At 43.6% G+C, this 16027-nt stretch overlaps 1 protein-coding gene across 1 annotated transcript in view; it reads left to right on the forward strand.

Annotated features, from left to right (window-relative positions):
- The window catches only part of MYO10 (myosin X), a 210158-nt gene that overhangs the window by 85252 nt on the left and 108879 nt on the right, over positions 1 to 16027 (forward strand). Inside the window, 1 exon segment of the mRNA XM_006769445.2 lies at positions 5428 to 5586. Within this exon segment, the coding sequence (XP_006769508.1) occupies positions 5428 to 5586 (159 nt within the window).

Below are 16027 nucleotides of genomic sequence, written 5' to 3' on the forward strand. Positions count from 1 at the left end.
AAGCTCAGCGTGCTTTCTGCCCTCATAGAGTAGAGTTTTCAAATTGTGGTTTGCAACTCGTAATAGCGAGATGTGAAATCAGTTTGAGGGCCACATCCATCTATTTAAGAGAAATAGAATAGAAAGTATTGGGATGCATCAAATATTGTGGTGTGTTTTATTAAACTACTAGCGGCCTGATGAATAAAATTCGTGCAAGAGTAGGCCTTCCTTCCCTCGGCTGCCAGCACCGGCTTCCCTCCGTCCACAGGCAGGCACCCAGGACCCGGGCTTCCCTCACAGCCCTGGCTTTATCCAGAAGGTCATCTGGTCTAATTGGCATATTTTGCTTTTATTATTATAGATGTATATAGTAGTTTACAGTATAAACATATTTCTTACTGTAGGTTGGTGGAAGTGAGGTGGTTTTAAACAAGTATGATAATAGATCAGATAAGTGATTATAAACTGTCATAATGAGCTATGAAGACATGTGACAGGTGTCTTCTGAGAGGGTAACATTTGGGCTGAGACCTCAGGGAAGAGAGTAGCAGGATGTCAGTGACCCAGACGGGGGAACAGCAGGTACAAGAGCCCCGGGCCAGGTAGACAAAAGTAGAGATGGTATGGACCATAGCAGCGGTCGCCAACCTTTCAGACCTCACAGACCACCATTGGTCCACGGACCACCGGTTGGCGACCGCTGGACCATAGTGTCTGACCATAACACAGTACAATTAGAAATACAGAAATGTAAGCAAACACAATGCCTAGTAGTAATCTTCATCATTATTATCATCATAACCATGACCCTTTAGCTGCGTCACATAAGAAAGACTCAAAAACTAAGTTACATAATATTGTCATTCTGGCCTTTGATTTACCTCTACTCTGTTTATGGTCTTTAATTGTTTCTGAAAGACTTGTTTTTTGTTTTGTTTTCTTTGTTTATGAAAGGTTTTGCTTCTAGGCATTGGCGTACTCTCATCATTTTTTCCTAGAATCTATATTGATAGCTGGTTAGTTGGCCTGCTGTGGGATTTCTAAACCAGGGCACCTCAGCCTTGGCACTCTTGCCATTTGGGCTGGATAATTCCTGACCTTCACCAGTAACTTCCTCCATCCCCCCCCAGTTGTGACAACCAAAAATGCCTACAGACATTGCCACATGTTCTGGGGCGGGGGTGAGGTTGGGGGAAGTGTTAAAATGGAGGACTTGGAGAACTTTGCTCTAAGGGAAATCCCAGGCTAACATGAGGCGAAGTCTCCCAGATTGAGAATACCCTCTATGCCATCTGTTCATCAAGAGAGGACATGGTAAGACTGCCCCCTGCCCTCTTTCTCTTCAAGAGAAAAAGTTAGGTTTTATGACTGAGAGTTCCTGATGACTTCAAGAAAGTTCTGTATACTAGTACATCACTCCTTATTATAGAAACTGTTGTGTAAGTATGGTGGGGTTGCCTTGCAATGTGTACTATCCTCAGGTTAAAAATAAAAGGGGATTGATAAGGCTCAGCTGTTTTAACTGATTAATTGACTCCATGCCTTTTCATACAGAAGTGGACCCAGCCTTTGGCAAGCCTACTGTGAGTTGCTTTTCCAATAGTGTTGATTGGTTTCCTTTGTTCTCCACGCTTAACCCAGTTCATCTTGTGACCAGTGGCATGTAATTCTATAACAGGAGCTATTTGTTCTGAGGCCACATTTTTTCTAAATTGATTTCCTGTCTTTTAATCTTCCTTATTTTCCTCCATTTCGTAATCTCACTATATTTGTCCCGATAAATGCTTCACTGAAGTAACTCAGTTTATTCTGAGTTGGGTTTTTAGGGATACATCTTGTTATTGTATGTTGGCAATTGTCTGTTCCTGAAAAAGAATTCCATTCTTTAAACCTAGAATTTTCCTTTCTGCTATTTTGGACTAACCTTGTGCAACTAAATACCCTGCTGATTATTGTACATAGAAATGAGTTTTGATCATTCAAAGGACTCTCCTTAAAAGTCCTTAAATAAGAGCCCTAGTTGGTTTGGCTCAGCGGATAAGGCATCGGCCTGCAGACTGAAGGGTCCCAGGTTCAATTCCAGTCAAGGGCACATGCTCAGGTTGCTGACTTGATCCCCAGGAGGAGGTGTGCAGGAGGCAACCAATCAATGATTCTCTTTCATCATTGATGTTTCTATTTCTCCCTCTCCCTCTCCTTTCCTCTCTGATCTCAATAAAATATATATTTTAAAAATCCTTGAATAAGATTGTTGGTCTTATCAATCCATTGAAATCTTTGAAAATTCAATCATGTGGGGCAAATGTAGGTTTATATGTGTGAGTATGCAAAACACAGGGTTTATTCTTGTATTATTATTTTCCATATGGATAACTGGGTATGCCTCACTCTGTATGCATTAGCATCCTGAATTCAGGGGGCTAGTTTCATCCCTTACTAACTAGGGTTTCTACTTGGATATTATCCTACCAGCGAGGCTGTTCCAAAATACCTAATATAAAGTAACCTCTCTTGGTACTTAGTCCCCTAACCTTCATGATGTCTTCACAGACATTCCTCACCATCTGTGACGCTGTATACTTGCTGGTATGTTTGGGTTTTCCCCCCTTTTCCTTATTGGAATGTAAGCTATATTCCCAGTGCTTAGAACACACAAGGAAATATTTGCTTGAATGAATGAATTTTCTTAATTAATTTATCAGGCACTTATTTAGCACCTTTGATGTGCCACACATCATTCTAAGATCTTTACAAATATTAAGCCATTTCCAAGTGGATGGTTTTCTTTGCCTTTCCTTCACAAATATATTTTCTCTACTATTCCCCTTTTCTTTGAAATAATCATTGTTTTGAGCAGCTGCACTCCTGTATCTTAGCAGAATGTTTCTTTTTCTGTTCATAGCCTCTTGTTTATGTAGCTGTTTTCTTCCATCATCATGTCCTCTCCCTGAGGTCATGAGGATTGTTCTAGGTCTCCTGATCGCCCCTCTCCTGGAATGGGCACGGGCCCAGTTGTGTACTCGGTGTGTTCCTGAGAATGTCTAAGGAAACCAGTGTAGAAGGTGGGGAACTCTATTTACAGGTCATGCCATTTTTTTCAGTGGCCATGTGACCAGCTCTGAGCAGCTTACTTGTGCTCACAAATGGTCTTGCTGCTCCCAGCACATTAAAAAACAATGCAATGTTTACATAGGTCATAAATACTTAATCACTGTTCATATATATTTTAGTGTCTCAGTGTTGTACCATGTGTATTATTTCCAAAAAAAAAGCAGAATCAACAGAAATACAGACAACAATTTTAATATTCTAAATTATTTCTGTCCTCAAATTCTGGGATTCTCCATCTACCCAGACAATTCGTGGAAAAAGTTGTTTGTTTTCATGTTGGGCAGGACTTGCTGGTGATGAGCTTGCAGGAGGTAGTTTTGCTGGCTTTAGTGGCGTGTCTTGGTTCCTACGAGAAAGACATTTCCGGGGAACTTGAGTAACCTGTCTGCCAGTTGTGTTGGCAGGAGCTTTGAGCAAACAGAGTGAGGAGAGACCTTCCCGGGAGTGCTGGGAGCAGAGAGAGGACGACGCACGGGGGCTTCTATGCGCCCAGCCCGCCAGACGTTCCCTGGCCCCGCCAAGTTCTGCATCTGCGCCCACCCTCACAGTCACTTCCCATGGAAGACCAAGAAACCTGCCCAGTGGTGGTGGTTCTAGCAAACCTGCCTGGATTGACATCATGGGCATCTAGAAAGCTGGGGAAGGCAGAGGGTTCCAGCTGCTGCTTCTGGGATTTTCCATGTTCCCCTACCATAACTACTTGTACTTCTCGCCTACATCTCTCTGTTTAACTTTCTTCCATGGTATTTATGAGTTAAAATGCGAGCGTGGGTGTCCTGAGTGTTTCCACACTCTTGAATGTTCCTGTGCATTTTTCTTGCCACCTTGTTATCCTGGCAAACTCCACCCCGAGTGCCCTCCCAGGGCCCCAGGCCTGCCCCAGCCTGCGGGTGCTCACGGGGCAGGGTTGGCCACTTCGCCAAGGGTTGGGCCGCTGGGAGGGGTGCATCTCCTGGTGGGTGTTCCAGCACAGGAAACAGCTGGGGAGAGTGGCTGGTCCTCAGAAGGCGAGCAGGGTGTCTGCCCTGGCCTCGAGTAGTGTCTCAGGACTGGTTTTGAACAGGTCTTGTGGTTCACATGGAAGAAATGCCACTGCTGAAGTTTTAATTTTTCTCTAGAAAAAGAAAACATGCCATTTTCCGAGGCTTCTGAAAACCATCGAATTGGTACTTTTGCTTTTTTTGGTGTGTCATTCTCTTTTGCAATAACATATCATTTGTTGCCATGTAGGCAACTGGTCAATATTTAAAAACAGAATCCCCAGTCATAAAGTTCTGCAAATATTCCAGAAGGTTGTTTGGTGTGTGTATGTGCACATGTGAGAATGGGTGTGTATTTTCATGTCTTTTAGGTTCTTGTTTATTTTTGGTTTGTTTTTTTTGCATCTTGGAGTTCTTGTTTTGGGGACGAACGTAATAAAAGTGTGAAGTGAATAAATATGGAGTAGACTCCATAATTAAATGATGTTACTACATGAGTTTGCATGTAAAGCTGGACAGGCTTGGTCAACAGATGGAGCTGATTTGAAATGGTTAACCTGAAACCAAATCAGTTGTGAGAAAGGAGGACTGAGTAGGTTTGAGAAATCCATGCACATTCGGAAATCAGTCTGACAGTATCAGAGTTGTCTCGAGTACATGCTAAAAAGCTGGTGTCCAGCACTCACCATGGGCATTTGGGACTTTCAGGAAGACAGGCTGTCAAGCAAACAAACCGATTTTATTTTAAATCTGAGAGGGGATTTGTTTTGCCTAAAGGTCACATGAATGCTATGCTAGTATATCCCTGATAGTGAGGGGAGAACATCCAGGGATATTTTTCAAACATTCCTGTGCAAATGCGTTCCAAACTTTGAACAAATCTGTAGACATACAGTGAGTTTACGTACCACTTAAATGGAAGAATGTTATTATGAAGCTTTGAAATATATGATCCCGTGTGAAACATTATGCAGTGAAACCAAACTGCTTTCTAAAAGCTTGGTTAGCCAGTTTCTTAACTGATTTAGATCATTTGGAGAAATAGGCAGAGAAGTGAACTCTAAGGTTATAATTTTTGTGGTTTCCGAAGGATGGTTAGCCCCGAACTAATGTCTCTTAAGATCATCTAACAGCAACTGTCAAGATAATTTCTTCCCTTAAAAAGAGTTGGGTGGCACACACACACACAAAAAAAAAAAAAAATGAAAAAATTCTCTGCAGTTTGTTTTTTATTGGCCAATTCAGGATCTTGTTGCGGAAATGTGTAATGTTTGTATGGTACGTTCAGGAAACTTCTAGAAACTCTTTGCTGCTGATAACTAAACAATTGAATTTATCCCACCCCCTGTTTCAGGTATTCACATACAAGCAGAGCACAATTACACACCAGAAGGTGACTGTCATGCACCCCATGAACGAGGAGGGCGTGGAGGACATGGCCACCTTGACGGAGCTGCACGGGGGCTCCATCATGCACAACCTACACCAGCGATATAAGAGAGACCAGATTTACGTAAGTGCCGCTTCGATGCCCTCTAAAAGTCCCCCAGGTTTGACTGTCTTTTCTTCCTTTTTTAATTTTCAATTACGGTTGACATTCAATATTATGTAAGTTTCAAGTGTACAGCATAGTGGTTAGACATTTCTATAACTTACAAAGTGATGGCCCCAGTAAATCTACTACTAGTTTTCAAAATTATTGTTTTCAAAGAGTACTTCCTGCCTTTTGAGAACCCCTAGTTAAGGTAAGTAAAACTATGTGTTCAAATGTTTTGCCAAATTAGAAATGTGGCTCAATAAATCATGTTCTCTGTGTTTATTGCCATGATTTCATTAGAGGGATTTACTTAAATTGAAGGGTAATTTGACCTTTCTTCTCCTGAATGTGTTCTGTTTGTAAGTGTTCTGCTGTATAAAGAAGCCAGGAGGAGTGGTTTGACTTCCTCAATTAAGGGTTGGGAAAATGTGGATTTGCAAAGCAATGTACCTGACTTACGCTTTTTTCTCCTTTTATGATTTCCTTTTTTTTTTTCTGGCTCTGGATCCCACCCAGTGATATATTTGGATTCAAGGGAAACCATCTACTTTACTTGTGGGATCTGTTTTGAATGGATACATGTCCTTACAAAGCAGACATGCACATGTTTCTCTCAATGTTTATGAAATGTGACTATTTCTGTATTATAAAGTAATATTTAAAACTCCTATAATAACCATCTTTTACATTTAAGTACATATATATTACGTTATCGTCAAGATGGAATGGCCTGCAGATTTTATCCATTTTTTTATCTGCCTGTTTGCAGGTTTTACAGTAGACTGGGGCAACTGCTTATATATGTGTGTGTGTGTTTTCCGATCAAGTTCAAATTCATATAGCTTTTAATAAAACATTTTAATATTGTGACAACACCTCATCTTTGAATAATTTTTGTTCTTTCGGAGTTTGAACTTGGCTAATATTTCTGTGATTATGATGAAGGGTAATGTCAGTTTTTTGAATAGTGAGCAGGTCCTAACTGATACTTGAGGCACGCTTAGGAATTAGGGTCCTCCAAGTTATCTACATTAGATCAGGAGAGAAGAGTTGGGAAAGAGGAGGAATGAGAGATTTGGGGGTGTGGGGCTTCATTTTATTCATCTTTTTAACAAGCATGTTTATTTGCCTTCTCTTTGCATTGGGAAAGTGTCATTTTTGCCAGATCGACCTAATGTTTGCCAAATGTTTTCAAACAGCCCTGTCTAGAGAAATTTCATCATGTTGTAGTCCTCTGACGTGCTGAGTTTGCTTACACTAAGTCTTCAGATTTAAAATGTTTTCCATATGTTCTTCAGACAAGGTAACGTTCATACATGTCTATGTAAAAGTGGCGGTGTATTCTGTGTCTTGCATGTGCTGGCGGGACGCACATTTATTCCTCTGCTTCCATCTCAGAAATCTCATGGGCAGCAGTGAATGCCCTCTTCCCAGGGAATGCTCAGGCACGGGTGTCCGAGTTCCCATGTACTGCACTGTGTTTTTAGCATTAAGTATCGACAATTCCATGTAGCTACTTGTTTACATAGCACATTCTTTCCTCAGTTTGTCAAGGACTTACTTATTTTATCTTTCTGGAGCCAAGGACATTGCCAGGCACCTGGTGGTTGTGCAATAAATGTTTGTATAATAAATGTCATACATATCAGAAAGAACCAGTTCTGGTTGGTAATGAAATGTGAAGCTAGGTTGAAATAGTTTTTATTGGTGTATGTCTCTTGTAGGTGAGTACTTCAGAACTCATCTCTTTTCATGTAAGTCCTTACTCTACATTTAATAGTCAAGCACAAGTAAGTCAATTAGGAGGTGAAAAATACTGCCCAATGGATTTATTTATTTTTAAAATATATTTTAACTGATTTCAGAGAGGAAGGGAGAAGAAGAGAGAGAGAGAAACATCAATGATGAGAGAGAATTATTGATCGGCTGCCTTCTGCACACCCCACACTGGAGATCGAACCCGCAACCCAGGCATGTGTCCTGACTGGGAATTGAACCATGACCTCCTGGTGGTAGGTCAACACTCAACCACTGAACCAAGCTGGCCAGGCTCTAAAGTGCTTTTATTCATTTGTTCACTGCTATGTGATCCAAACCCAGATGACCCCCTAGGGCCAGAGATTGCAGGGATCTAAAACACAGACAGAGATGAGCACAAGAGAATATCTCAGGAATGAACTCAGAAGTATGCCATGTGGTACTACCTTAAAGTCAGAATAACCTGCATTATAGTTGGAATGAACTTGAAATTACAGTTCCTTTTTTTTTTTTTTTTTAATCCGGCTGCTCCCCTATCAGACCTCATCTTTTTTAATTTTATTTTTTGTTTACCTCCCTCCATTCATTCACAAGCTCATCTCAGAAGACTTACGTTCTTCCACCTTTGGACAACAACTGCTTTTAGAAACTGTAAAGTAGTTACAAGAGGACAGTTGCCCAAGATTCAGAATTTTTAAAAAAACGGGGCATGTGTATTTTGTGGCCAATATCTTTACTCTAATTTGGTTATGAGATGAAACCATTCCTCACTGATCTAACATGCTGAAGACATCATCTGAGGAGGAGGGAGATGGGTGCCCAGTTGTCCCATCAAAGGAAACAGCATTATTCTAGCAGTATCTATCTCTTCCACTGTTAGAGATCTGAGGTTACATGATATACTCTACATTCATAACTAATGTGGCTGGAGAACTGGTATTGAATTTATAGCATCAGCAGAACAGAAAATGTGATGTCTCTTAGGCATGTCAACAAAGGAATGACCTGTTCTTATTCTACTGAGAATGGAAATTGGAAGTCAAACATCCTTTGTATTCCCAAATAGGGTCTCCAACATTTTATGATTTCCATTTAAATTGTCAGGAGGCTCGGAGCTATTAGTTAATCTGTCTTCCTATACACTGTTTAATATACCACTGAATAAATGATGCAAGTTGTCAATCGATGAGGGATCAACTAATAGCTCTGCTAGTCATAGATTTGTTTTTCTTCAATAAAGTTGCATAAACCAATGAGTTAGCTGCTGGATTAATCAGTATGGGAAACAATCTTTTGTAAATGCAAAGCTGTTTTTGTGTATACTGTTGGGATTTGCTTCATTGTTTGACATCAAATGATGACGTAAAGTTCAAAAGCGTGAGTACTTTGCCACGTTCAGTTAAAAGTGCCTGGTCTGTGCACAGGTTGACACATTGATTGGCCTGATTTATGCAGAATTAATAAGCTAGTCAGATAGTGTGGCTTTCATGTGCTGCGCGTGAGACTGGCAACCCTGGAGTTCATAGATGGACCGGGGACCCAGCAGTTTTGAACGTGTGTATGGAGTTTACAAAACTTATTTTCCAGGTGCAACCCCTATCTATCTAAATTTTTTCTTCATCTAGCACACTTGACAGGTAAAAACCCTATAGCATGGTAGTAATAGTGGGTTTAAATGGACAAAATTAAAGTACTGTTTGGTGTGGGAGTTGTGAGGCTGTGTTGAAGTGACTTAACTCTGTGGGATATTGGGTAGCCATTGGAATGGGTTTGCTCAGCCATTTACATTAATGAGCATTTAAATTCAACAGATAATCAAGGTGATTTAACATGAATGAATAAAAATCAATGCTATTGGAAAAATAATAAATTGCCCAAGTAAACCCTGTGGTTAGGATCTTGTTTTTGGTGTTTGTTTGTTTGTTTGTTTTCTGAAGTGAAGATCTTTTTCCTCTCCTTTAAAGGGCAAAACACAGGATCTTTGCACATCCAATTTGCAGGTTGACTCCGTTAATTTTGCCTATATGCCTTCCTTGTGAGACTTGGATAATTAGATTCTTATCCATAAAGCAGCCACCATGATTTCCCAATCATTGCCGACGCCGTTGGCAGTGGGTGCCTACCATCAGGAGCCCCTGTGAGAAAAGCACGGCTTTCCCACCTCCTATCCCAACTGTGAGAGAGCCCGTCTGTACATTTAAAGGAGGGAAAAGATGGCTTGACTTACAACAAAGGTGAGAGCTAGCCTTTCTGGAGGCTCTGGGGGAGGACCCACTTCCTGCTCATTCCTGGTGCTGGCAGAGTTCACTTGGGACTGAGGTCCTCGCTCTCTTGCTGGCTGGCAGCTGAGGGCTGGCCCAGCTTCTAGAGCAGTGATGGCGAACCTTTTGAGCTCAGCGTGTCAGCATTTTGAAAAACCCTAACTTAACTCTGGTGCCGTGTCACACATAGAAATTTTTTGATATTTGCTACTGTAGTAAAACAAAGACTTATATTTTTGATATTTATTTTACATATTTAAATGCCATTTAACAAAGAAAAATCAACCACAAAAATGAGTTCGTGTGTCACCTCTGACACGCGTGTCATAGGTTCGCCATTACTGATCTAGAGGCCCCCTCTCCCCCTTCCTGGAACTCCAGGTTCCTCCTGCTTAAGGCTCCACCATGTCAGCCTTTCCCATCCCCTGGTGACTTCCCAGGCGAGAGCCCAGCTCAGCACTTCAGCTCCCTACCTGCGAACCCATCCCAAACTTCCACCTTGAATCTCTTGCCTCTGGGCTTCCTGACATGGAGGCTTGCCCCTTGGAGACGTCTGACGAGGGTCCCACCCTCCTCTGTCCCTTCCTAACACTGAGGAGACCTGGTGAAGGCAGCCTCCCTCTGAAAGTTCCTGAAGACTCAGGGAGTGGAAGGGCAGGGTGTGTGTTTGTGGTACAAGGAGGTAATAGGTGGGCAAGGAAGCCTGAGCTGGGTGTGAAAAGCCCTATGGAGCAGGGGCAGTCATGACACTACAGAGAGTTGGTTGGAAGGAAAGGCTAGTGAGATACCACGCATGAAGATGCAGATAAGAGTGAATTTGGTGTGATGGCCTCCCTACATTGGGAGGTTCTTTGCTTATGGAATCTGGTGTTTGGTTGGGAACGCTGAGATGTATGTAGTCAGGCTGGGTCTGGGAACCCCAAAGCAGTGGTTCTTAAGCAGGTGGTGCTGCCCCTGGGGACATTGGCGGTATCTGGAAGCATTGTTGGTTGTCATAGCTAAGGAAGAGAATGCTAATGGTGTTTGGTAGGTGGAGGGATGCTCATAAAGGTCCCACAGTGCACAGGACAGCCCCGCAACCAAGTCACCTGGTCCAAGACGTCAGAAGGGCCGAGGCGGAGAAACCCTGGCTTCCTTAAAGCTAGTCAGCAAAGTCTGGGTTCAGTGTCATATAGACTATGCCGTCTTTGCTAAAGGCTAATGAAGAGAGAATCTGCTAGAGAACAGTTTTTAAAAGAGCTGATAGGGAAGAGATGTGAGATGAGAGAGTCAGTCAGCTCAGAGAGTGCTATAGTAATTCAAGGGTAAGAAACTGAGGGTTTTAGACGAGGGTCTACATGGTAGTGAGCAAGACAAGAGCAGATATGAGGAGTTGGGGGAGGTGAAGGAGACAGGATTAGCTTTAATGACACCCCTCATCAAGCCCCTGAAAACCTGGCACCGTTGGTCCGGGCAGCCAGGGGAGAGGAGGTGGGTTTTGGGTGCCTGTTGTGCTGTAGTTTCTGGAGCCTTGGTCTCTGAAGCCCGGACCGTTTCAAATTGTTATGTACCCAGGATCTAAACACAGTGTTGACAAGAGTAGATGAGGTTTCTGTTGTCTTGAAGGTGAGCGCTGTGTCCAGAGCGGAGGGACTGCCACGCAAGGCTCGTGGTGTGGCTGCTCTATTTCCCTCCGAATGGAAGAGAAGCCCATTCTCTCCAGGAAAGGGTTTGTCATGCTCTGGGTCAATTGCATGGAGACTCCTGTCCCAGCCCTGAAGGAATGGCCCAAAACCACATCAGGGAGAGAGCTGTGGGGAGCTTGGGGCGCGCCTGCAATTAGGGGGCAGGAGACGGTTCCGAGGAAGCTGTGCTGTTCCAGCCAGCCCTTCGGTTAGTTTGTTGGTCTTGTTGAACAAACAGTGCAGAGATCAGAATCAAACCAGCCCATTTAACGACATGGGGCTGTGTCTAAGGATAAATGCTCATGTCAGCACAAAGATTCTTCACAGCTAATGTATTTTTAGGTGTTTCAAAAATACTCTTCTTTGGTTAGGTGGCGTTCCAGGCGGAATCTATAAATGTATTTGATGTTCCTGCATTAACTTTGAAACCTGTTTCTGTCAAGCCAAAGGTTTTAGCATTTCTAAAAGGCAGCAACCAGCCCTAGCCAGCTTGGCTCAGTGGATAGAGAGTTGGCCGGGTTTGATTTCAGTTACAGGCTCTTCCCCGGCCCCGTGCCCTAGTGCCCTGGCTGGGGTGCATGCAGGAGGCAACCAATCAACGTGTTTCTCTCACATCGATGTTTTTCTCTATCTTTTCTTCTCTCTTCCACTCTCTCTAAAAGATCAATGGAAAATATCCTCATGTAAGAATAAACAAAACAAAACAAAAATAAATAAAATGCAGCAACCAGTTAAAGACCCACTGATTGCAGGAGGCAGGTGGACTGAGGCGTTATACCCAACAACATGGAGGGTACTGTTTTTGGACATGTGAATTGAAATCTGCATTTCATTTCCTTGAGTTGAGTTGAGTTTTCCCAAAGTAGACTTTTTTTTTGGCTTGTTTCTTTTCCTTTCCAAAGCCAGTGTCGAGTAACAGCCGCCTCTCACGGATTCGGGATGGCCCGTTGGTGGGGTGAGGCGTAGGCCTGGCATGTGTCTCGTACCGGGAACAGCTGAGTCCAGTGTGGTTTGTCCGGGTTTTTTTCACATGAAATCAAGAACTGGTGTTGCCAAAAGATGATTGTAACCATCTGTCTGACTGGGGATGTATTTTTAAACTTTACCAACCGTTTATGCTTTGAGTGGCCACTTCCACGTCAGCACATTGATGGTGGCAATTACAAACCTTGTTTTGTGATTTTTTTCTTCTTCCCTGCCTCTCTTTGGGGTCAGATTCCTTTCAGCAAGGAAGGGATTTTAGTCTGAAAGCCGCTCGAATTAAATCGAAATGTCACCTCTAAATGTAAGAGCTTGACTTCAGTAACAACTCGAGTTACCTGTTGTGATCTAGTTTTCAGGGGCCTTGAATGCTTCATGGGTTTTTTTTTTTAATTGTTTAAAAATGTTTTTAATTGTTTAATCGACAGTGATGGCAAACAGTTTTGTTATGTAGAAGGTAGTGGCTTAGAGCACTAGAACACCTTTATAGTGTGAGTTTATCAGGTGGGTTGGTGGTCAGATTTTGGGCTCCCAGTATATCTACACCAATTCAGCCCTTTCTCTGTGTCAGGATGTGTGCTAGGTCCCGAGGGTGCAAATTACTCTTCTTCAAGGCAGTTGCTTCTTGAAAGATTGGATAAATGAAGGACACTGCCCCTCCAGGGCCTCCCAGTTTATTGGCGAAGACAGACAGAGCACACCATTGACAAATAGCGCGGGGTAACAGTACATGTGGCAAAAGTACTTACTAGGAACACAGAAAGGGCCTTGGAAGGAGACAGTGAGGACAGGGTCAGGAAGTGATTCCAGCCCAGGCACCAGTTGGGCCAAGTCTTGGAGCATTCACTGGGGAATTTGGTCTGGAGAAGGGTGGCTCATTCCTCGTAGAAGGTCAGCGTGTACACAGGCATGAAATCGTGTGATGTTAAGATGGGGAGATGAAGGTTGCATGTGGTGGGCCGACAAGGTGGTCAGGAGCAGGTGAGGAAGGGCTCTGTGTGCAAGGTAGTGACCTTGGATTTATTTGTGAAGGCTGCAGGAACAACTTTACACTGAGTTCTGGGGAAACTCATCTGGCTGCAGGGTGATGGGTGAGTGCAGGAGAGGGGTGGTTCTAGGAGGAGGGGGGACCAGCCAACCAGATGGGAAACTATGGGGTCCTGACCCAATCCTGGGAGAACTTTGAATTCAGAAGATACTGAGAGGTAGAACCTTAAGTGATGAAGTCTGGGGGGCAGGCAGGCTGAGTTTCTGCAGGATGATACCTAGATTTCTAGGTTAACTATTCTGGTGCTATTTGTCATGCATGTGATGACCATGAAGAAACAGGTGTTTGGGGGAGATCAGCCGTGTCCTTGTTACATGTGAGCTCAGGGGCATCTGAGTGAAGATGTCCAGTGGGCCATCGAGTAGACAGACCTGTCATTTAAAACGGAAGCTGCATTCTGGATAAACATTCCGAGAGTAATTCATTGCCATGTTTAACCGAGATTATAGAGAGAGAAGAAAAGAGGAGAATGGTGAGTGGCCAATGACTCCCCTTCTTAGCAATTCTTCCCTTTGGGAAGTGTGCCATGCACTGGCTTAGCCAGTGTCCCTGCTGCTTCCACATGACTTGCTCTGCATCCAGCTCTCAGGACCACATGACGAAAAGCAGTTGTGGTTTTATTTTCATTAACAGGAACAATCGTAGATAACTTCGATTTATGTCACCGTTTTATGGAGCAATCGTGTGGGATGACAGGGGATGTGTTGTTGTTACTGATCCGAATCTTTGGCCCGGGGGGAGGGGGGTGTCCCAGGGGAGGCCGCCCCAGGCTGCGGACTTCCAGCTTCTGACTTGGCCACACCTTGCCGTCCAGTCATTGGCTCCTGTGTTGGAGAAGCCACGTCCCAACAGTAGCAGGACTGCTCCCTGTCTCCAAACAGCTCTGCGTCTGAGGCTCCGGCACTTTGCTTTCTTAGTTGTAGTTGATTGTGTGTGTGTGTGTGTGTGTCTAGGGTTGGCGAGCAAGTATTGTACCCTTATTATGTCTTTTGAAAGCTTTGAATTGGTAGATGTCAGCTTGAAGAAATATAGTGAGTTCCTCCCAACAGTTTGAAGCAATGTGTGCCCCAGCTGTTCCAGATTATTAAAATGGGCAAGGATTTGTGTTTTTTGGTGAGTTATGTGGAACTTTTCTGAGTCTGAGTAGAAAAAAAGTTTTATGTGTTTCAAAATAGAATGTACTTTCTATTTCTGGAAAGCCGTTAGAAGGACCAGGCTATTGGTTTGTGCGGAATTCGGATTCTAGTAGGAGGGCACCCATACCCGGTCCCACCTCATGTTGCATGTGCCTAGAATCTTAACTACCGGATATTATCAAGGCCCTTTTTAGAGCGGTAATAATACATTTTTATAGAGTGATAAATGGTACAAGCAACAAACGTCGCCTCATAGCTCTCAGAGTTTTATACTACATTTTCTCGTTGCTTCCCTTGGTACTTAATTTTCTGCTGGGCCCTTCTCCTGCCCCTCCATTCCCCAGTCGCCATTTTTACTTTTTGTTAGCTGTTGAACTTTACTTATTCAATGAATCTGTTCTTTATTTAGTGACAAAGTCACTCATGCAACGTGGTATATTTAAGGTAGTGGGGAAAATAAGATGTCTTGTCGTGGGCAGTGATTATTGCTGCTGATGGACCTCTGAGATTTCACACAATGTCTTTCTTTGGATAAAGGATTAGGAACTATTGCTATTGTTGCCATGTTACTGTACACTTGTGTTTAGGGAGGTTCATAAGTGCTGTTTGGTGTGCACATGGGCACAAGCAATACAAACTCAATGAGTCCTTAAAGACCCTCAGGGAACTAAAGGTCCCCCTCCCCCGTAACTGCAATGAGAATAACAGAGTAGGACATGGGGTGTCCTATCACCTTCTTGGAGCCACTCAGACTCCCTTCTCGAATATTCCTGTGGTTGACCCTGAGAATCATGGGAGGGATGAAGAGTTTTAAGCAGGAGAGTTTCGTCTTCAGATGTTCTTTGTCAAGTGTGGAGCTTGGATTGAGCATACAGGGCCACGTGGGACATCAGCGAGGAAGGAGGCATTTATGGAAATTTAAGCGAGTGAGGTCAGGGTGGCGGAGAGGGAGGGAAAGGGAAATGTTCTAGAGGTTACTGAACGCGAAGCTTACAGGACGTGGAGACTTTGGCCACTGACGATGAGACTGGCAGCATCTGGGGTGATTCCCATTCTGTATGTGGGTGGGTGGTGAGGGGGTCACGCAGACCCACAGTGTGACAGCAGTCCCTGGCGCTGTGACTGCAGGGCAGTGCTTACCACCTTCTGCCCATTTGTCACCTGCCAGAGGAGGTGGAACAGCGCCTCTGCCCTGCCCACTCCTCCAGGCTGCCTTGGAGCAAATGAGGACTTGTGATGATGTCATGACGCAGACAGTATCGTCCTCTGTGCCCCACGTTTATAAATGTCAGGTAAAGTTGTTTTGGAAACAGGTAGACTTAATTGTCATTTAAGTCCCTCCCTCTCCGCCACCCTGACCTCACTTGCTTAAATTTCCATAAACGCCTCCTTCCTCGCTGATGTCCCACGTGGCCCTGTATGCTCAATCCAAGCTCCACACTTGACAAGCCTTTTGAGAAATGACTTAGGTCATTAGTGAGAAGGTGAAATTGTAAACCTTGAGCCTTCATTTTTTAAGAGCCTAATTTACTTGGTACTAAATGGAGTTTCTTGCAGTGGAGAGACCTT

This window comes from Myotis davidii, unplaced genomic scaffold, assembly GCF_000327345.1.
Source record: "Myotis davidii unplaced genomic scaffold, ASM32734v1 scaffold143, whole genome shotgun sequence".
In the NCBI taxonomy this organism is placed as follows: Eukaryota; Metazoa; Chordata; class Mammalia; order Chiroptera; family Vespertilionidae; genus Myotis; species Myotis davidii.